Source organism: Apteryx mantelli, chromosome 5 (genome assembly GCF_036417845.1).
Source record: "Apteryx mantelli isolate bAptMan1 chromosome 5, bAptMan1.hap1, whole genome shotgun sequence".
NCBI classification, from domain to species: Eukaryota; Metazoa; Chordata; class Aves; order Apterygiformes; family Apterygidae; genus Apteryx; species Apteryx mantelli.
The window spans coordinates 56081765-56103808 of record NC_089982.1 but is presented as its reverse complement, the minus strand read 5'-3'; the positions used below and the strand labels follow the sequence as shown (position 1 = coordinate 56103808).

At 37.3% G+C, this 22044-nt stretch overlaps 1 protein-coding gene across 3 annotated transcripts; it reads right to left on the bottom strand.

The window, feature by feature from the left end:
- Positions 1-10: 10 nt before the first annotated feature.
- On the bottom strand, positions 11-21969 carry AASDH (aminoadipate-semialdehyde dehydrogenase). Of its 3 annotated transcripts, none has more exons than XM_067298025.1 (15): positions 21896-21969; positions 20985-21238; positions 17972-18092; positions 16926-17266; positions 15934-16126; positions 13512-13753; positions 11203-11309; positions 10570-10742; positions 8274-8466; positions 7594-7712; positions 5848-6688; positions 4437-4600; positions 3734-3859; positions 2657-2788; positions 11-1548 (listed from the first exon to the last, which is right to left on the bottom strand). In XM_067298025.1, the coding sequence occupies exons 2-15, from the start codon at positions 21212-21214 to the stop codon at positions 1147-1149; spliced, it is 3384 nt and encodes a 1127-aa protein (XP_067154126.1). In that variant the 5' UTR covers positions 21215-21238; positions 21896-21969; the 3' UTR covers positions 11-1146. The 3 variants fall into 3 exon arrangements, with proteins under 3 accessions (XP_067154126.1, XP_013804975.1, XP_067154127.1); XM_013949521.2 differs by lacking the exon at positions 21896-21969 and adding an exon at positions 21397-21617; XM_067298026.1 differs by lacking the exons at positions 11-1548; positions 2657-2788; positions 4437-4600; positions 21896-21969 and adding an exon at positions 21397-21617 and having other exon boundaries at positions 3740-3859.
- Positions 21970-22044: the final 75 nt, after the last annotated feature.

The window sequence follows — 22044 nt, the reverse complement described above, 5'->3', positions numbered from 1 at the left end:
AGCCAGTGCAATTTCTAGTTTACTAGTGATTCAAGATTTTAGAACTCAAAGCAGATGGCCCATCAAGGGGAGGGATAAAATATTTTCTACCATAGATCTTTTAAAAGACTTTTGTAATCAGGAAGATGCTTGGAGTTCAGGGTACTTTTGATTTATCATTAGTAAGACTGATGGTAATTCTTATTAAGGTATTAAAGACAACAAGAAATTTACACAACGCTTTACTAAAGTTCTCTGTAAAGACATTCTAGAATTCATCAATTCAAATTTCCTCACAAATGACATGAACAAGGTTTGATTTGAGCACTATACACTTCATCTTGGAACTCATTCTGTAACTGTCATTGATATCGAGTAAGTATTCACATGTATTTTAAAGTTGAGCAGATACTTGCAAGAAGTAGCTCTTACTGACTTCAACTGAATTTAGGTATATGCTTGGTTGAATTGGAGCCAAGGAGAGCCAAGGCTCACAAAAGATGAATCTTTTTGTTTATACAAACTGTACACTATACAAACTATAAACATCACCCCCAAGGATATGCAACGCAGACTGTGTCCTCAGAAATCAATTTAAAAGTTAGATTCAACAAAAGACTGTTATCTTGCTACAGAATAGAAATCCACACTCAGACTGGGTGAGGCTGCATGGCAGAGCAAGGCATTTGAGCAAAGGTACCTCAAGGTGCAGGCTAGGCTGGAGTCATAGAAAGGAATAAATTCCTCCCTCAAGGAGCCAAGCACTTTATTCCAAATGGCAGAGGATGGCACCTTACCACAGCTTCTCACAATTCTGGAAGTGCTGGAAGCCAAACTCCTGACTTCCATTTTCCTGCTACACAGGTCAAAGCATAACATTGAAATCCAAACCATCTGAAACACTAGTACTTTTATGAATCTGAGTGAAAAAAAATGAGGGAGGAACAGTGAAACCCCTGGTGGGGTGCTGAGCAGCCATCCTCCTTCAGTCCGTTCAGCAAGTCAGTAAACATCACTTTTCCTACTGGATATTGCTTGGTACAAAAATACTACCTGAGAAGTCTGCAAAGAGCATCTATTGTCGACAGTAAAATAGGCAGAGAAGCAGACAGAACCTGTGAGTTCTTAATTTACAAATGTAAACAATAAAAAGGAAGTAGCCTAATATTATAGCTGTTCTTTTTTCCCTGTTTTATACAAATCCAGGCAATAAACATAATCATTTCTACAGCCAACAACAAGCTTTGTTCCCCATACTACAGGGGAAGAGAAAACCTCTCCTGGGAGCTTGTCTACTCCTTCTGCTGTTCCACTCTTGGCATTCAGAATCCACACTTTGCCATCTGTAGACACTGCTGCCAAAAGAATTTTGTTCTTTAAGTCATCACTTTGGAAAACAAATGGTGTTCCATATACACTTGAAGTGGCTTCAAATTTCCACAGTAAATTACCTTCCATATTACAGCAGTAGATAAAGCAGTCATGGGAGCCAAAAAATATTTCTTGCTTAGTTAAACTTGAGATGCATGGAGATGAAAACACTGGTCCGTTGGTGGAAAACTGCCAAACCTACAAAAAGAACATAACCATCCATTATCGCAGGTTGTTCACATCATCAGTCTAACAGCACTGTAATTTTTTACTAGACAAATGGTTGACAGGACAGTACATTGTTTCAAGAGCATACTGGATTTCACTGAAGGCTAGGAAATACTTGTTACATTACAAATTAAGCTTTGTACACACAGTAAGTAATTAAGGACTCATAAAATTGATGTGCAAGAGTTACTACCTTCTTGTGCGGCTCTCATAAAGATCGTTAACTTGGAAAAAGAAATATTCTAGGGCTATCATAACAGAGGTAGTAATGGACTTCTTTGAGAAGCCTGTTACCATGCCGTTCTCTGCCACAAAGGCAGAGACTGTTCCTTTTGCAGGATTGCTTTCTTCTCATCAAGCTGCTGCTGCACAGACCCTGTCTCAAGAGAGTATCAGCACAGTAAGATTGCTGCAAGCAGCCAGAGGGCAGGGCATGGGCTAACATATATTTTAAAATCAGAAAAGGCTTTGGAATTACCATGTATACTGCATCTCAGGCAAACAGAAACAGTGCCAGTTGTTTTTCCAACAAACACAGATCATATTCATCTGTGAGGAACTAACCAAAAAAGGTCTCATTTAATTCAAGGTGATGGCTGGCACATGTTTTGCCAGAATTATGATATGGCACATCTCTGCCATGGCGCGAGTATTTGTTTGATAAATGGATAAACTTTCTAAGAAAACCCTAGATCCAAATAGCCACCATCTTATAGAATAGATGGCTTTAAACATTTTTGAGAAATGTCAAAAACAAAATCAGGAACTTTTATTTATCTGTTGGCACTACTCTTGAACATTTACTTTGGGTACGGGCAAGCTCTGAACTAGAATTTCTGGATCAAAAAACTTGAGTTTTTGGGCTTTATTTCTAGGTCTGCCATGAACTTGCTGGACAACTTTTTTTTTTAACTTTCTCCTCTCTACAAAAATGAATACATACTGCTATTTGGTTCACAAAATGGTGTAAATAGTAAAGTATATTAATCATTAAGCCTCAGAAAACAGTATTAATGAAGCACCTTACCAGGATTTTGTGATGAACATAAGAAAAAACACCAACAGCAATAACTTTTACCTTTTCTCCAGAATGAGTGAAACAATATAAGCTTCCATCCACACATCCAACATAAACATATTTCTCATTGCAGTGAGGAGAAGAGAAGAGTGGTTTTCCCAGGGAGCTTTTCCAAGTCTTATTTCCTGTTGCCTGGGAACGAGAGCAAGGAATATCCCGTGCTTAACATGACTCCCAAGAAGCTACACAGAACCACCCTTCCCCCACAGCTTCGCCCAGCCCTCAGGAATTTCCCCCAAAAACCCAAAACCAAAAAAAGCCCACAGGCTTCTCCCATCCAGAATGCATACCAGAAGCAAACGTACTCTTCATGTGTTACTCCAACAAAATGCTTAGAGTGTTCCCCGGGATACTCATGTCCCTGTTCCACCCTTCTCCTCCTCCCCATTGACAAAAAACCCCAAAACAAACGAACAAACAAAAAAACTCACTCCCCAAGTTAATATGTAATTTTAAGAGTGACAGATTCATTTTCAGTTCTATCCCCAGCTCCTCATTATGTGAAGAGAGCCAATGAAGGAGAGGGTATCTTGAAAGTAAGTCATATTAATTGTGCACATCATGAATTACAAATGCTGTAGGAAATGCTGCAATCCACAACCTATGATAGTCGCAATAAGCTCCTAACATAGCCTGCACCTTCCTAATTGTTACAAATACTCACGTAGAGTTAAAGCAGCGGTTGAAGAAAAAAAAAAAACGTGTTTTCTTACTGCAGCCCACTAGAGCTGCAAAACATACACTGTTCTAACACTGGATCGGGTACTACTGAGGAAATTTGCAGTGAGTGGGAGGTAAAGATGGTAAGGACTGATGGTCAGGGCTGTGTGAGCTGAAAAACTGCAAATATCTGCTCTAAGTGACTGTTTATTAGCATTTTTTCTGTATTCTGAAATACAGGAATTATTATAATGACATTGTGTGTAATAACTTAAGACCTCAAGTAAAAAAGAACTTATGTTAACATATGATCATCTAGTTCTTTTCACCAGGAAAGTGCTCTTAACTTCAGAAATGCACTTTGGCTTAATATGAATTTGAGATTGCGACCAAAGACAAGTAGGCAAAGGTACATACGGGGTTTACAGCCAACAGTAGTCCTCCTAGTGTAGCAACATAAAGATGATGTGGAAAAAAACTTAGACAAGGAGAAGAAAACACAGCTCCACCTTCACAATGGATCTTCCATATACAAGCTTTTTTCTGTAAGCACAAGGAAAAAGATAAAAGGTTTTACAAATGCAGTTGAAGCTCAAAAAGTTTGCAAAGAACTTCTAATGTCATACCTTATCAAATGGTTTACTCAGCAAACATTAGTTATAAGTGAAGATATAATTCACATCCTATTATATCAACTCATATGTCATTGGCTAATTTCTCTTCCAACAAATACAAGAAATTAAGCAAATGAACTTATGAGCTAATGAACTTACTTTCCATCTTCCTTCATCTATTCTTTTAGAATGTAAGATTCTCTTTCTGCCATTAAGCCATAGCTGACAACCTATTCTGAAACACCCACACATAATTTAGTAATAGAGAAACTTGAGATGTGGTTTAAAACAGTACCAGCAGCAGGAGAACCACAGCTGAGAACACCACTAAAACCATTTGCTACCACATAACCCTAACTCCACTTCAAGCAGGCATAACTATCTCAAAGTTTAAGAATGGACTCCTGAGATTACTAAATACAATGGAGCTTCATCCAGGGTGCTACAAGTCAGATCTAAGTCAGATATTTACTCTTCTATACGTAAAAGTTAGTCAGTATTCTTACATAAATATCCAAAGCATACACATGTTGGTCATGCGATCCTACATAGACTAGTCCAGTGGAAGGATCTACAACTGCAGAGCTTTTCACAGCATCCTCTGTGACAAAAGTCCAATGTATTTCACCATCGCTGCTTTGGAGCACATATACTAAGCCATCATAACAGCCTGTGTGAAATAACACAAAATGGGGAAAAAAGAATTTAAAATATTTATATTTATGCTGTTAGCTGCATCATTGCTGGAAAGAAATAAGATGACTCATGAGGTAGTCTCTAAACAGTTTCCAAAGCTTTTCTTTTTTTAGTTTAAAGTCTTTGCTGATGGTTCATACATTCAAAGCTGATTGCTCAGTATGTTCTTGCCAGGTTACATCTGGAATATGCTTATTTCACTGCCCTTCTACCAAATTTTACAGTGATAGTATTAGAAGACATGGTGAGCTGCTGAAAAGGGTGTTTTTTTAATTACCTCTCTCCCTAATTTACCTTTCTGGAAACAAAGATAACAAAAAAATAAAGTCTGTATATTTTCTAATGAAACTGAGCTGTAGTTCTATAGACTCCTGAGGTCAGAACAGAACACTAATTCACTTTTCTTATCACAGTAAATAGCAATCAAAACACTAGTCAAAAATATAGTAGTGCTTGCTTTGCATAAGAAAACTCATCACCCAGATAGCTGTGCTGATCAGTGATGTGTACGCATTACCTAAAAAGATAACATTAAGAAGAATAATGACAACTCTGTTGACAACAGAGATGACAAAACCCAGGAGAGACTGGTCAGCTGACAAAGTTTTATATAAACAGTCAGTGCTACAAACAGCACGAAGCCAACAGAGATTAAAATTCACATACAATGATAGATTAGAAACTTCCTTTCCCAAAATCATGTTAAAAAAGGACTAAATTCATATTAAAAAAAAGGAACATCATCTTTACATTTCCAAAAAGCAAAAGAATCAAAGGAGATTATTTTTCAAAGGCTTTAATTATCTAAGGCATCATGTACTAATTTCTACTTTTATCCATTTTTATAGACATTTTAAAACTGTATCACCTTTCCATACTTTTAAATAACAGCTTAAAGGTCACACTTTAATTAACCACTAAAAAAACCTGTACCCATGGATTATTCTCCTCCTCCTTAATAAGGCCTTACTAATAAACTGGCATGTAATAAATCTCAAATTGTTAAATATGTTAAATAAGCTCCCTTATTCACTATCATGAAACTTAGTTTACTTCTTCCTTCTATCTCTATTTTACAGCAAATCAGTTTTGAGGCACACATGGAAGTTTATGGACAGGCATAGGAGCAGGGCGTTCAGAGGTGAAGTAAGATTCTCTGTCATTCATCTTATATTTAGCAGAAAAAATAACTTTCAGCGAAGGCTAAAACAAAAGACATACCAACAACAATGAAATTTCCACACTTAGATACACAGGCAGAAGATTCAATACGATCTCCAAGGTTCCTCTCCCACTTTATTTCTCCCAAATCTAGATCAATCGCCTGCATTGTATGAGAGTGAGAGCCAACATATACAGACGCAGATACTTCATCTGTAAATGGTATTATAACCAACGGTGATGCATCAACACATCTTCTTGTATTTGACTTCCATCTTATGCATAATGCCAACTCAGCCATTGTTCCAGAACTACATTCTGCAAAGCTTGGGTGAACAGAAAAAGCGTCTATTTTATTTGCCTTGTTGGTAACCGGTAAACTTCTGCTCTTCTCCATTCCATACTCTTGCTCTTGGCTTTTCCTTACACTTGGTGACAATAAATGCAGAAAGGATGGCTGTTGTCTCCGTTCCATCCCTACCTGTACCGTATCATTGGGTTGTGGAAAGGACTTGGAGGAATTCATAGAAAACAACCGATTTCCTCGGCTCAGTGCAATAAATGAAATTAACCCAGGAGCAACTTCAAAGGATTGTTCAGATTTCAGTTTAACGTATTTTCCACAGAATTCCTCTCCATTGTCTTCACTTAATTTTCTTTTCACAACATTGTCACAGTTCATTAAGTGGTCTTCACTTGGAAACAGAGTTTTAAGAATATGCGTATAAACCTCTTCAACTGAGCAGCTGAGAATAACTTCAAGGAGTCCAGGGACAGCTCTGCCTACTAGAACCTCAATTTCTTCATAAAATCTTAGAGCCTTTAAGGAGTCTCCGCCACTGTAGAGAAATACTGAATCTTTAGAAATTTCTGTGGAATCATCTAGGAGACCCAGAACAGACTAGAAGAGGGAAGAAGTAAAGAGAAAACAGTTCATGGGTGGTACACAATGTCACACAGAAAAAAACTGAAGTTGAGTGAAATCCAGCTGACTACCCTAAAACTCCCACTAAAGTCAGCAGAAATTGAGGATACTCATCACTCTGCAAAAATCACATGAAATGTTTTAGCGCCAACTGGGTAGTGACTGAACAAGAGTTGGGGAGGAATGGAGAAACAAGGAGATTTTGTTCAGTAGTACAAAATTTTTTTACTCATTTCCAATTCTGCAGTTTAAGGAATTAAAGCAGATTGTGCTGTATTTTTGTCAACCTTTTCCAGTCTCAATGCCATTTATTAATGACAAGAACTCTAAGGGGGTTTCTACTTCTCAGTATCTAAAACAAGCCTTTAGCACAGGAATTAAGAAACAATAGAACCAGAAAGTCCAAGACACAATTATGAAACTGTGCCATCTATGTAAAAAAAGAAAATAGGGAGAGCCTCTCCAGTTCACAGTTATCTATAGAAATAAGAAATCCTAGTAACGCAGTAGCTGTTTTTTAATTTTTTGCTTTTTTTTTTTAATAAAATTTCCATGTCCCAGTTACTTGTTTCCCTCAGGGATACCTTATTTTTGCATGTGAAGCAGTATTCAAAAGAATCTCCTGACAGATTATGTCCTATGCTAATTGTGTATACCGTCAGAGCCCACAATTTTATCTGATAAGAGAAATATGATTCCCTCTTGGCCGTTACAGAGCAGCTGTACTGAACTATTAACTGAATAGACAGAGCTCTAATACTTAAATGTATAGGCAGATAGAATGTTCTGGTTGCATTAGTCACACTTCTTAAAACTGTTTAATTCCTGACACATGCATAAAGATCATCTTACAAAGATAAAAAGGCAGCTCAAAATACTACCTTCCATAAATACTGCAATCTTTCCCACAATTTCTCTGCGCCGCTCAGCTTACTGTCACGTCTTCTGGAGTTTAGATGGTTGTGGTAAATCTTGTTCAGCTCAGACATATCAACTTTGCCTTTGTAGAAAATACAGCATGATTTTTTTCATTGTTCCATTTACACTTCCAAAACTTGCTTTGCCCAAATAGTCACCTTAGTCTTGCCCAGGCTTCCTTATTCATAGGCAAAATTGTACCTGTATTTTTTTATCCAGTGAATCAACTATACTCTTAAAAACACAGTAAGGTTTTTGAAAATTTAATCTAGCCTCCCACATAATCCCACATACAGTGCCTGATCTTTTCCCAAGTAAAGTCAGGGCTCTGTCACAGACTGCAAGAGGAGCTGCTGAGAAAATAATGTGCAGCTTTAATACTAAATGGATTTTATTACTGCTCTCTGAATCTCAAATGAAACATTATCAAGCAAACATACATATATGTAGCAGGCACAACAAATCAGACATATTTGCTGTTTCCAAATACAGCTGTCAGCCTATACTGATATTTTCCCACAAGGAATGAGTCATCTGACCTACGTATTTAAAAAGCATGAATCTGTATTTCAGTCAATGAAAAAAAACAAAAGGAATGGAGTCCATTAAAGTGAGTCGCAAGGGTGATTATAGTTTCATTTACCATGTGATGTTAAAGGCAAAGCTTCAATCAGTACAAGCTCATCAGGGATTGCATGAGTTGGTAGACGTTTCTGAAGTTCTTTAAAAGTTTCTCTCTCTTCGAAATTGTCTTTGGGTACAACAAACAAGATAAGTTTTTCCTGCTGATACCAGGTCACTGCACAAGCTTCCACTTGACAAAGATCTTCAGCAGTCTGTAATTCAAAAAAATTGTTTTGAAATGCAGTTCAGTAATAGAGTAAAAGGAGTAAAACCCACAATTTTTAAAAAAATTACAGACTGTTAAATTTGTATTTGTTTCAGTTTCCTTCATAACATCCTATAAAATACATATATGTAATATATGTATTTAAGTAGCAATGTTCAGTGTCAGACACTAGAGTGAATTTAACATGTAGCAAAATCAGTACAGCTATCAGCAAAGCAAACTTTTCAGTTATCTAAACAACTGTGTCCTGAGAAAAAACATGAAGAAACACTTCCACGAGGTGTCTTTGCCCAAACTGTCAATAAAGATGCAGAACATAATCACTGTTCTTGAAACACAGATACTTCTAACAAATACTAGAACCACTAATTCTTAACAAAAGTACTATCAGATGATAACAGTACTACACACAGGTTACGTTTTACCTCTGTCTTAAATGATGTAGTCCAAACCCCATCTGATTACATACTACTATAGTAAGAATGGCTTTAATGAGATCAAAAAAGATCAGTCAAAACAAAATATAATTTTAAAATTTGTTATTCATGTTTAAACCAGATCCTCAAAACTAAACATATCCATACATCTATATGACCTGAGAGCAAAATTTGAGGATAAGCATTTGCAATTAAATCATAACAGCTCTTACTGAAATAGCTTAAAAAAAGGGGGGGAGGAGGAAGACCCCCCTCCAACAAACTCTGTCTTCTGTTACAATAATACCAGCTAGCTGAATGCAATGAAATGATGACATAAGTAATTAAGAACAGTATTTCATTCCATTATTTCATTGATGATCTGATTCATTTGATAATTTGCCATCTTATAAAATGCAAGAGCTGACTGAACTAGCAGTGTCCAGAAAAAACAGTTATTTTTGACAAAATCATTATGCTCCATAGAAGGGAGAACAGCTATTCGTTTCTTGAGAACACAGCTACAACTCTAGTTCTCCACAAGAATATCTTTGCTAGAGATACTTCACAATAACGAGGGACTGGATGAAAACTATCAAGCTTTAGTTATCACATTTTAAAATTCACAAATCACCTTTCTGAATTAAAGTCAAACGCAGCTTTTGTGCTACATCCGCACTGCAAGGGAATTGTGCTTACTATCAAGAGAGCCGAAACAGGACATTATGTTCTCACACAAATCTCCCTTTATAGGCCCCTGGCCTGCACCTGAAAAACTTACTCTCCACAAGGTCATGTTTCTTTACCGAAACCCTGAACTTATTTTTCTCTGGAAAAACTTTTGGGAAAAAAGCAAGCTTGACATTATAAAAATGCATAATTAATTTCTAATCATGAATTTTAAAATTGTCCATAGCAATATTTCACAAATTTGATGTTTAAAAAGAAAACAAACCTAGTAAGTAATAAATATTTTGCTTTTTAAACATAAAACACTGTGTTCTGATAAAAAAAAAAGAAATGCTTAAAAATTAAAACAAAACACAAATCCATCTAGAACATTTATTCTGAGGCCCTGTCTTTCTCTCGCAATTTATGATTCACTGTATTTTCAGAAAAGAATGTTTTGAGCTAATCCATAATAAGCTTTCACTCCAAAGTTTCTTGAGATGCCAGCAAATCTTTACACAGCTCTTTGCCATCAACAGTCTTCATACTGGTTCGTGGTCCATTCTGTTTGAGGGTAATTTACAAATCTTAACTAACTGTCACAGTAGTCTCTTGTAGCTAAAGTTTGTACCTATTTATACAAAAATGAACTCAGAGAGATTTGTTTATTTGCCTGAATGTCACAAATGAAATATAATCTAGGAGTCTGACATCCCATCTTGTAGCCTTATTACTATGCAAGCACTGCTGCGTAAGTCGTCAGTATTTCTCAGATGTTTATAGTTTCTCACCTCTACTGGAATAGACCACAGAATAAAGCATATTTCCAAAACCCAAATTCCTTTCTCTTATGTGCCTAATTTATATGACTAGATACTTGAATTTCTTTAAGACTCCTAAAAGTCATCTGAAATGGAGTAAACACAGATTTCTGATGATAATGATGTGTTCCTTATCCCTGCTTTTCTATATTGGCATGCACTACTCACTAAATGTGATATTACCTGCTGCAAATATTCCATATTGAAACGTTTGCCATGACGTTTAATCTGATTGTCTTTCCGACCCAGGAAGACCATCTTTGCATCCTGCACTCTTACAAAATCCCCTGTTCCTCTCATCGTGCCCGAAGGTACAGTTATTTCATCATCAAGAAAACAGATTCGTTCTTCACCACCTACAAAAGAAAATATTGTGGTCATATATATTAAATAGTGTACCTTTGAAATTGTAAAGAAAACACTGAGTATTTTATCAAATTCTTGTAAATTCTAACAAGCATTATCAGAAGTATTAAAAGATTATCACCAATGCCTAAACTTCTAAAACATATAAACTGGGCCATACAGTTAATTCAGTTAACACATAAAAGTAACTTGGCTACCGAAAGTGTCAAAATGCAAGCAGAAAAAATAAATCATTATAATGAACGCACTCTGCAGATAAAATGATGGTAATTTCTTGTTCATCATTCCAACAACCTAAAATACTATGAGCAGGTTCCCAGCCCAATGGAACCTAACAACGTCATATTAGTCTGTATACCAGAGGCAGATACAAAGTAAAATAATTAACATATTATCAAAACCCAACCAACAAAGAAAAGCATCTTAAAAGAACAACAAATATAACATAACCTATAAATATTTGTCCCTCGCCTTCTAGAACTGCAGAACCACTGGTATCTCTGACCTCAACTGCTGTTCCAAGGAGTGGTGAACCCAAAGGTACAGGGGAATCACTTCTAAACATATTAGAGAGAGAAACAGTAAAAATCTTTCCGTTCTGAACACAAAACAACTGTTACCAGAAATGAGTAAAATCTTTTAAAAGATCAGTGTTAGAGCACTAGATACTTGGGGCTTGTTTTTACAAATGCGTCTTCTTAAAAAATTGCTCAATGTGTTCAAAATGAAAAACTTCACCAGCGTGCATGAGTTTTATTAACATACATCAAAAAATGCAGAATGATAGAAAATAAGGCTAAAATGGACCCTGAAATACCCAGAGCACCCTGAGCATTTCAGCCAGTTTTTTGCTGCCCCAGGTTGAACATCATCAAGCTTAAAGAATTTAAACACATCTGATTTCTAATTCATTCCTTCCATATCCTAGTTTGAGCTTTTATTCTTTTATTCCTGATATTTCATTAGCTGAGTTCAGCTGACTTTTTCAAAGAAGACTTAAAAGAAAGAATAATTTCAATGTCATCTATCCATAGACTTCTTTTGTTGAACTGTAGACCAGCTCCTTCCTTTTCCCTCATTCTCCAGCCTCTTCAAGCATTCACGGAACATTAATTTTTGAATATAGACACTACTTCTGAATGGGAGTACAGAATAAAACATTGTCTTCAGTAAAGCAAAATTTAAACAGCCAGGTAACTTGAAATAACTTTGGTAATGTATGAAGTCAGGCATGGGGTTCCAGTTCACTTCCTGTCATAAAAGTCACACACTTCAACCTAACAGTTCCTGTGCAATTCCTGTTACTTAAGCTGTTGAAACTTCTCCTTTTCACTGATCAGCCAATGAATTCTTCATCTCATATTGAGCAAAAACCAGTCTGTAAAATGTGTATTTTTGCCAAGTGAGAATCATCTTCTCCTTTTCCTTCCTCTAGCTGGCTTCAAAAGATAATTACCTGACAAAAAAGTAAGAGAAAGCATCCCAGACATTCCACATGTCTACTCCATGCCTGGGAAAGCCCCAACAGAAAGGAAAAGACAAAATCAAAAAAAGAATAAAATTTACCATCTCCAAACAAAAAATAAGCTCCCTACATAAATCATAAAGCATTTCATAAGATGCATCTAACTCAAGCCACACATGTAACTATCATGCCACAGAATAATTACACATTTCAGAGAGCAAATGAAACCCTGAGATGACTGGAAGCTCCTCTCAGGGCCCTGGCACTCCTGCAACCTTCCTCATAAAATACAGTGAACAAAACAGTCAATAATTGAGTGAAAATGGTGGTGCATGCTAAATACTGAGAAGAAAGAACTCCTGAAAGTCCAAGTAAAATCACTCTGTGATCTTGGGTGGGTCACTTGGGACAAATTTCTGCCACCTACATTTGTCATGAAATATTAAAAGGGTCATTTGCTGAATAGTATATTATCCAGTGTCTTCACTAAAGTCTAGTCTTCATTAAGTCACTTCTGGAGTTCCAAAATCTGTAGGTAAAAGCATTGTAGCTATAAGAAACACATGTACATATGCTGATTATATTTGAAAGTAATCTTTTTAGTATTTTTGCTTAAAGTAAGTACATCTCAAAATTAACATTCTGAACTTGACAGAGCTAAGCCGTGAGTATATCTTTGTTCAGAGCCTATGATCAACAGTTAAATAGCCTCATTTCTTTACAGGTAGAACTCCCACTGACGGCTCTATTACATTTCTTCTCTTTGAACATGTTAGATCCCATCAGCAAAGTGTCCTGATGGGGAAGGATAGGCCTAACTGAAGTTACCAGCAACTTGGCTGAGAGTCAGCGGCCTGCAGAAGCCTAACACTGCTCCAACAGCACGACACAGTCAGAAACAGCATGCCCTGGATGAGGCCAGTCCAGGTTCAGCATGTGGAATCACAGGCTGGAATGAGGAGGAGGTCTAGATGAAGGGCTGACTAAAACAGAAACCACCACAACACAATATGTGAAACTTAAGAGGTCTGCGCAAGTACACAGGATTTTGGACTGCAACAAACCTGCAGTTTTGTAGTTTAAGAATTATTCACCGACAATTTCTACTTGAGGGGCCTGTATTACAGCAATAGAGGATGGATTTGTCTACTTCTACAGAAAAGACAAGTTTAACTTCAACCAGCATAAACCACTTATAAGGTCTGAGTAGCCCAGGAAATGTAGGTTCTATTTCTAGTGAAAACACATTTAACCATTCACATACCAAGCCAGTGAAAATCATCAAGTTTCCTACCGAAAATCAGCACTAAAAACCTCTTCAGGAATCTTGTAGCAAGTGGCCCAGCTTGACACCTCAGTAATACCATACAGGTTAAAAATACTTGTTTTGTTCTCCTTGTGCTTCCAACTTTTCAAGAGATTCAGTACAGGAAATGCTTCACCACCAAGGGCTAAGACACGGAGCGAAGTATTTGCAGACAACACAGTTGATTTAATAATGTGAGCTCCAAACCTCCTGAGAAGTGTTGGTGTTGACTGAATGATACATGTTAGAAAGAAGAAGATGCAAGAGAAATATTTGTTATATTTTTTCAGTATATGTATACACCTGTTCCTGCTTTATCATATCCACTATTCGGCTAATATCATCAACCATCAGATGCAAGTATAGATGGTGCTGATGTTTTCTGAGATTTTATCATGTGAAACCTGTAATGAGTATTTTTAGCACAAATCTATGCTCTGCTGCTGAGTTTCATACTTCACCTATCTGTGTTACAGGTTCCATGTTGTGTTTTCAGCCATTATCTGAAGTATATGCACATTAGTTGTTATATTAATTCCTTTGAAATAGAAAGCAGCAAACACGATATTCTCTTGCTATTACTGTTTGGGGCTTTTTTTCCTTCATTGCAGTATGTTACAGCTAAAATACACTTAATTAACCTGAATATAAAAGATTTAAAGATCTTTCTATAACATTAAAAATTCACAGGATGCCAGATATTGGGTTGTTTCTGATTTGGGTAAATATAATAATTTACAAAGATCAGTTTTCTGAAAGTTTTCACATTACACTGCAAAATGAATATTTTTTTGTCTAGTAAGAGGACTAAAAAATTAACTGAATTATTTCTTGTCAAGTTATTTTTTTTCTGTAACATATCAAGACCATCACTTTTCAAGTGATCATTTTAACTTCAGTGAATTGCAGTAAGGAAAAAAGGTGGGGAAAAAATGACTCTTCCCTCTCCCTTCATCACTTTTTCAGATTTCCCAAGTCTGCTCAACCAAGTTAAGAGGGAAAGGTGAGGCATTCCTATAATTGAAGAAACATCATAAAATTATTCATCATCAGTTAAGCTCTAAAGAGTATTTTGACATTAATTCTGCCGAGCAACCCTTCCTTCACTGATCAAAACCACAAAACCAAACTTTTCTTAAGGAGACATCTCAAACACCTTTGTGAGACCAAATCCAGCCTTGCCCTGTTAGTCTACATGCTTAAAAAAAAAAAAAAAAAATTATTTGCTAATAGAAGCAAGAACAGTTTTAGAAAGAACTGAGAACAGTTTTACTTAAAGCAGCGAGTGAGCTAAAGTGATCATGGAACTTGTGTGTGATAGGAAAATCTATACCATTAAGATTTATAGCAAATAAAACAAAATAAGAGTAAGGAATAAGGTTATCAAAATATTCACAGAGAGTGGATTATTTTCTGCTGTGGAATCTTCAGCTAACTATTCACTAATCTTAAATTTAAAATCTACAATCTCAACTACCGCTATTTCTCCAAAAGAAAAGGAAACCTTAACATTTCTATGAATGCAAGTATTTCAGAATTCCAACATTAATGACAAAGCATTGCTCAGGGGTTGATCTACTGCAGTTAATAGACTAACCAGATCATAGTCATTTTGCTCAAAGTCAGTTATAAATGAGACACACTTTTAGTGGCTTCCATTCCCCTAGAATTTAAGTTTCTGCACTTAATTAACAGCTTTATTAAATTCCCCTTAACACTACAAAGCAAGAGATGGGGCTTATTCAGCCACATTGGATGCTCACAATTTCAAGTATATTTTCCAAAAATGAACTTTAAAGCTATTAAAATAGAGACCATATAGGAAATAATGTATATCAAGACAGAAGGGGCAGATGAAGCCTCATATAAACAGATGGCCTGAAAACAAGAAGTGTTGCTGGGGAATCAATCATTATCCTTCTCTGATTATTGTAAAAGTGACAAACATTTTATCATCCTATAATAGCACTCTTTTAGCTGTTGTACGTACAGTATAGAGACTACCACTAAAAATTAAAAACTATTTATGAGGAAAGGCTCCAAGATCAAGCCCATTATAAGGTTCTAAAGTGTTTATAAAAAGTAACCTCCTTACCAGATTATTCAGAGCTAGCAGATTAATTAAAACAGACTAATTTAATTAATTCTTAAGAATTAACACATTCTTAAGATGAATGTCAGCTTTATCTTCAGTTCAGTGTTTTCTGTCGCAAAATGTTTGAGACTGCAATCAGATGGTAATTTTCTAAAAAGCTAACACCCTACAGCGAAAAGGACAACAGGAGCTACTCTTTCAAGGAAGAACACTCCTGCAATATTATCACTACTGTCTAGTCTGATGAAGAAATAGCACATTTTAGCAAAGGTGAGAAGCAAGACACTGACGACATGTATCTTATGTATTGCCTACCTGCAACACGGTCACATGATGTTGATGAAACAGAGCAGCAGACAGCTTCACAGGCATCATTTTAATGGTGTTTGGTACTATAAGAAGAGAGGCTCCGCTTGTCAGAGCAATGAACAATTCAACCACAGATGGGTCAAATGTTAGAGGAGAAGCCAGGAACAGCATATCATCCTGTGTGATCTCAAATATGGATCTAGAATAAGAAAGCTAGGAATTACAAACCTGATGCATGTTGTTAAAAAAGAAAAAAGGTTCTGGAAGAGCAAACTGGAAGAGCAGCATGAAAGAGCTTCTGTACCTCGCTTTAGTTAAGGGCTACTCTGAATATATAGGCATATTCCTTGAATGTGCAGACCAGAGAATTTGAGCAAGAACTCCTGCATAAAGACCATAACTATTGATTGAACAAGGTCCTTTACAAAGATATCCATCATGTTACACACCAAGACAATAGGTTCTGGGGCATATTCCAACCAATGGGTCCTCATTTGGTACACCTCTGGATCTGGAATCTTTTTTCACTCCAGACTTCAAACAAACAGACCAGTAGTAATTTCTAGAATATAGATGTTCTGGAGAGTATTAAATGGAACAGAATGAAAGCCAGGTAGTCTGAAAAGGAATTAGGATTTAAAGAGAAAATCTGCAGAAGACATTAAATATAAATGGGAATAAAAAATTAATTTTGTTACTTCTTTTCTTCAAGCAGCAAACCAGAAAACTTACAACACCACCACATTTTGGAGGGAACACTCCCCAAAAATTCAAGTAAAGAGCCTTATTTAAGCATTAAAAATAACATTTAGACAAACAACTTTATATGACTACTTAGAAACAAACAAAAAGAAATGTGAGGAAGGAAAGGTGAAGGAAGAAGTGAAGCAGTGTTAGCAAAACCCCAACCTATACCCCTCTGAAGTACTTAAGAAAAAAAAACACTGAAGGCCTAATTTGTAAAAGCACTTAAAAGAAAAAATAGAAACCATACTTACTTAAGATGCTGAATATTTGGCACGATACATTTATGAGGTACTCTGACTATTTTGGGAATCCCTGTAGTTCCTGATGTATGCAAGACATATGCTAGAGAGTATTTCTGGCCAACGTCCATGTATCCCCTTTCCGATGTTTTTACTTCAAGTTGATCTGGGCAGACAATATAACGTGGCTGCAAGTTACCCATAGCCTTGAAGGGTTCATATTTACTTTTTACATTGGCTAGTTGGGAACCTGTATCAGCATTGCTCCAGCTAATTTGGAAGAGAGTTAAACCAATATGTTCTATTGCGGAAGAACTGTGGTAAAACCAACCCTCATGGGATATCTTGAATTTCTGTGAGAGAAAATACACAATTTAAACAGGAAACCTCAGGACATACTGTTATTGTTCTATTGCATGTAATGAATTATGAAAAAAAGATCATTTTCACAATGACCCGTGATTTTTCACCCATCCATTTTCAGAGAACACACATAGGACTTTTTTTTTTTTTTAAATGTTAAATATGAGTGAACGCATACTTTATAAATGAGAAATAAGTAATTATCTTGGCAAATAATAAAAAGGGAAAATACATGAAACAATTTCACAGAAGACAAAGAAAAAGTGCTCTGAATTGTAACTAGATGGTCCAGTTTTGTCTATTCCCTTTGCAATGCGTGAGTATACAAAGATTTAGAAGGAGTTGGACAAAGGAAAACCAAAGGATTAAATGGAGTAGCTATTTTCAACTGCTGCAAAGACTTCCAACTTCCAGCCTTGACATACATGGAAACAAGACTGAAGAAGTCTTTGAACACCAGTGCCCAACAAGTCTGCCTGAACAACACTGTAATAGGAAAACAGGTATTTTTTTTAAACAGGGGAGAAGCACTTAGTACTTCTAAATTTACAAATGTTTGTATCTGAATGAAGAAGACAACCTCTTGTCATGAGGAAACAAAGCAACCATATACAAACTTAGACAGAATACAGTCTGAATAGCTACACATTTCTACATGGCACATTACTGCTTCCAGTAGAAGCCTGAACACTTACGTTTATTTTGTCATTCTCAACAAGAATATACTGAAGATTGCATTTCTTCATGAAGTAGGTGGTTAATATTGGTGATACATCTGGATCAACAGGAGAATAGGCAGCGGGAACTTGAAGGATTCTACCAAGAGAAAAGTATTAAAATTTAAAAAACTCTAAGGATAAGAAAATCCTGTTAAATTTCACTAAGGTTTCTTTTATACTGCAGTTAGTTTCCAGAGTCAGAAAATGTAGTTAGAACATGACTTTTAAATATTTTGTTAGAAATAAAGTAGGAAGCAAATCATTAACACTGTTCCCTTCTGATCTTTTACAGCAAGGAAAAAGCCTAAATCTAGATGAAAACACTCAAAATTCTTCCTGGCCAAGGAGGCTGGCGATGACAAAGGTATCACTGACATCAATGGCACAATGATTTCAAAGCTTCTGCTATTGACTAGAAACAGAAATATAAGCTTTACACTTACATCTGTAATGTGTATAAACATATTTAAAAATCCCAAGCTCCACATATTGAATATACTATCTTTTTGTTCTGACTAGTTTACAGAACCCAACATAAGAAAATCTGAGCAAATATTATAATTTTTTCCCTAACAAATAAACAGATGAACATTAAGTATCATTTTAATCTCATTCACTGTGCTTCCTATTGCAGTGCTTCTTCATGTTACTGGTTTACAACAATCACTGATTAGGTACTCCATCTAGTGGCTCAATTTGATAAAGACAACTACTCAAATTCATTAACACCTCAAAAACCAAAGATAAATAAGAGGTGACTAAAACATGAACAATTTCCATAAATTTTAAAATTTATTTTCTTTCTTAAACTTTCTTCTCCTGGGTCCCCATGAACAATTAGTTATATTTCCTCAGTGTGTGACAGTGATTTATCACTGCCGTAATGACAAGATCAAGAACAAAGAAACTGCAGCATTCTGCAGTGTCACTACTAAGTTTAAGGCACTTGAACAGGCACTAGAACCAATAACCTTGAATAAAGTGCCTAAGCCTGCCATGCATCACATATAACATATATAGCTAACTGCTTAGGAGCAATAGTTGTAAGAATCAAAATGCTTTGGTAGCTCCCACTCAGGTAGCAAAAGAAAATGCTGCTGTTGCACAGTTCGTAGGAAAAGAGGACAATTCAGGTTGGAAGGGACCTCAGGAGGTCTCTCATTCAATCTCCTGCCCAAGCAGGACCAGTTGTGAGGTCAGACCCAGTTGCTCACAGCTTGATCCAGCCATGTCTTGAAAACCTCCAAGGCTGGAGACTGCACAGCCCCTCTGAGCAACCTGCTCTGCTGCAGGACTCTCCTCACAGGGAAAAGTGTTTCCTTACCAGTGAGAAAGTTCCTCAGCTCTTCCAAAAGGTTAATGATAACAGCACTCACTCACTTTAACACATCAACTGAGCCAGAAAGGGATGTGTGACTCTACAACGACATGCTTATACAGTCAGCTGCATGATGGACAGTCAGAGGAGAGACCAGTCTCTCGCATATTTCACTTGTAGAAGAATTTATTTTGCACCATTTTACTGCAGTGAAATATTCACACAAGCCCATGCTGGAACAAAGGTTTCTTTTTGGCAAATGATAATCTTTGATTCACTGAGTATAGAGCCATATTACACATCTCTCCGACTCTGTACTATTCCACATAAGCAGAAGTTTGACCTACAGTGAAGGTAGAGCCCCATAACAGATTAGTGAATCTCTTGATCTACCAGACTAATAAAGAGTTGTAACGAAGTTTCAGATTCTTGAAGGAGAGGAATGCTACAAATGACCCATCCCCCAGACAAGTAATGTAAGCACTTGCTTTACAGGTGTATTTCTGGATTAGGCTTTACAGTAGCTAAAGGAACACCTACTCAAAAACCCTGCACTCAAAGCCTTGGCAATGTCACCAGTACTGTGAGGAGTTAGATGTTCCTGGGCACGTTTAGAAACAAAGTTCTGAAACGCCTAAGCGGCATTCTGTCCAAACCAGGAAGACAACAGTTAGCAGGTATACCAAGAAGTATGCTACTGAGTTCAATGAAATCTTTGGACATCTTTCTTTTACATCATTCTCTTCCATTACTTTACTTTCTGTCTTACATTTTCTTGTGCTACTGTATATTTTAGCCCAGTGTGACAATAGGAAAATGCTAACACAGATCATCCCGGTAAGAAGCATGACTGCTGCTGTACATACCAGCTCATGAAAATATGGTATGATGCAGGGATTCTATATTCTATCATAAACTTAACAGATATAAAATATAAGGGATACACACATTACAAATAATCTGTAAAAGTAAGATTTTAAAAATTGCAGAGGTAAAGTTAGTGTTGACATCACAAACATTTCTATTTCCTGGCATTAAATAATCAATATGTCTTTACTACTGCACTGATAATTACTTTTTCCTATGGTATTTGTAAGAGAATTGTAACTGTACACTTATTTAGCTTAAAGCATTGAATTTGTTTTCACTACATCTACTTTTTTTGCTAGCAAAGCAAGAAGAATATACATAAAAAACAACCCTGCATACTCATTTTTGTATATATTTATTCTGTTAAATCAACTCCATTTTTAAATAAGCATAAACAAACACACTAGCCATCAATAATATTTTAAAATTTATATAAATATGCCTAAAATACACTTTTCTTTAAATGGACAGTTTCATATATTTGCAATCAGTGAACTTAAGGGTCAAAAACTTTGGCACTAGCTTCTCAAAAGGGCATAAACTATAATACTGTGGTCTTTTTTCTTAAAGAAAGCAAGACTCCTATGCCTCTACATTTAAGCAATACAATACATTTAAACAGTGCAATAAAGGAGAACAAAGATAAATATTGCAGCTCCATAAAAATCACCTAAGAAGTTATGGTTTGCTTTACTGCATTTTTGTTATTATTAAAAATATAAACAAACTGAAAGTTTGCTTTAATAGAGTCTACAGGCAAACATAAAAAAAAAAGGAGAATGCAAGCATTCAAACCATTACCCTAAGATCCAAGACGGTAAGTTTATTCCTGGATAGCAGTAAAGGCCTATTTCACATTTTCCTCGATGATCGCAGTGCTTTTGAAGGAAAGCTGTTAATTCCACGGCAATCTTAACTACTGTCGCATATGTGTAGAAAGTTGGAGGTTTGCCATTGCACTCATCAAACCAAATCGCTTTTCTGTCAGGATACAGGCTGGCTGCCTCATTCACCATTGCCTGAAGAGTCATCTCAGCTGCCTGTCTTCAGTCCCCCTGAAAGATAACAAAGCAGACTGGGTTATCACCTCCTAGTTTTTAATATTTCAGTCAAATGGCATAAGGACTGCACAAAAAGGGCATTTCTCACGTAAGCGCATTACAGGAAGCACACGGCTTCACCACAACACCCGATATTGCTAAAACGCCCCCACCTGATATTGCCCCCTCTCGCTCTCGCCGCACCCGGGGCAGCACTCCGCCGCGGTCCGCAGCGAGGGCAGGCGGCACCACGCACCCTCGCTACGCTCAACCCCCGCCGTCTCCACGCCCGGCGGCACCAGGCCGCCACCGGCGCCGCCCCGCCGGCCGTTACGGCCCGGCCCGGCCCAACGGCCGGGGCATGGGGCGCGCGGCGCCGCGCCCCCACCTCAGACGCGCTAAGCACCGGCACCGGCGCCGCGCCCCCCTCCACGAGCCGCTCTAAGACCGCGCTCCTGATTGGCTGGCCCGACTCTGGAGGCAGCACCATCTCCACGTTGACCAATAGCCGCCGCGCTCCCTTTGGGCACAGGCGAGCTGTGCCTGCGCCTCCGCTGGCCTGTGTCGGGCCGCGCCATTATTTTCTCTGGGGAAGAAGAGCCGCGAGAGCCCTGGGACCCTCCCCATCTTCCTGGCAACTCTTAAGGCAAGATAAAAGTGGATGAAACAAACCTTCGGGCCCAGGTGAAGGGCAAGGCCCATCGCTCCGCTCGCAGACCACTCGTGTTTCCGCCCCCTCCCCTTCCGGGTAGATGGTACGGCCCAGCGGTGAGGAGGAGGGCCGGCACGTCATTTCCGCGGAGTGCCGTTGGCGGGGGAAG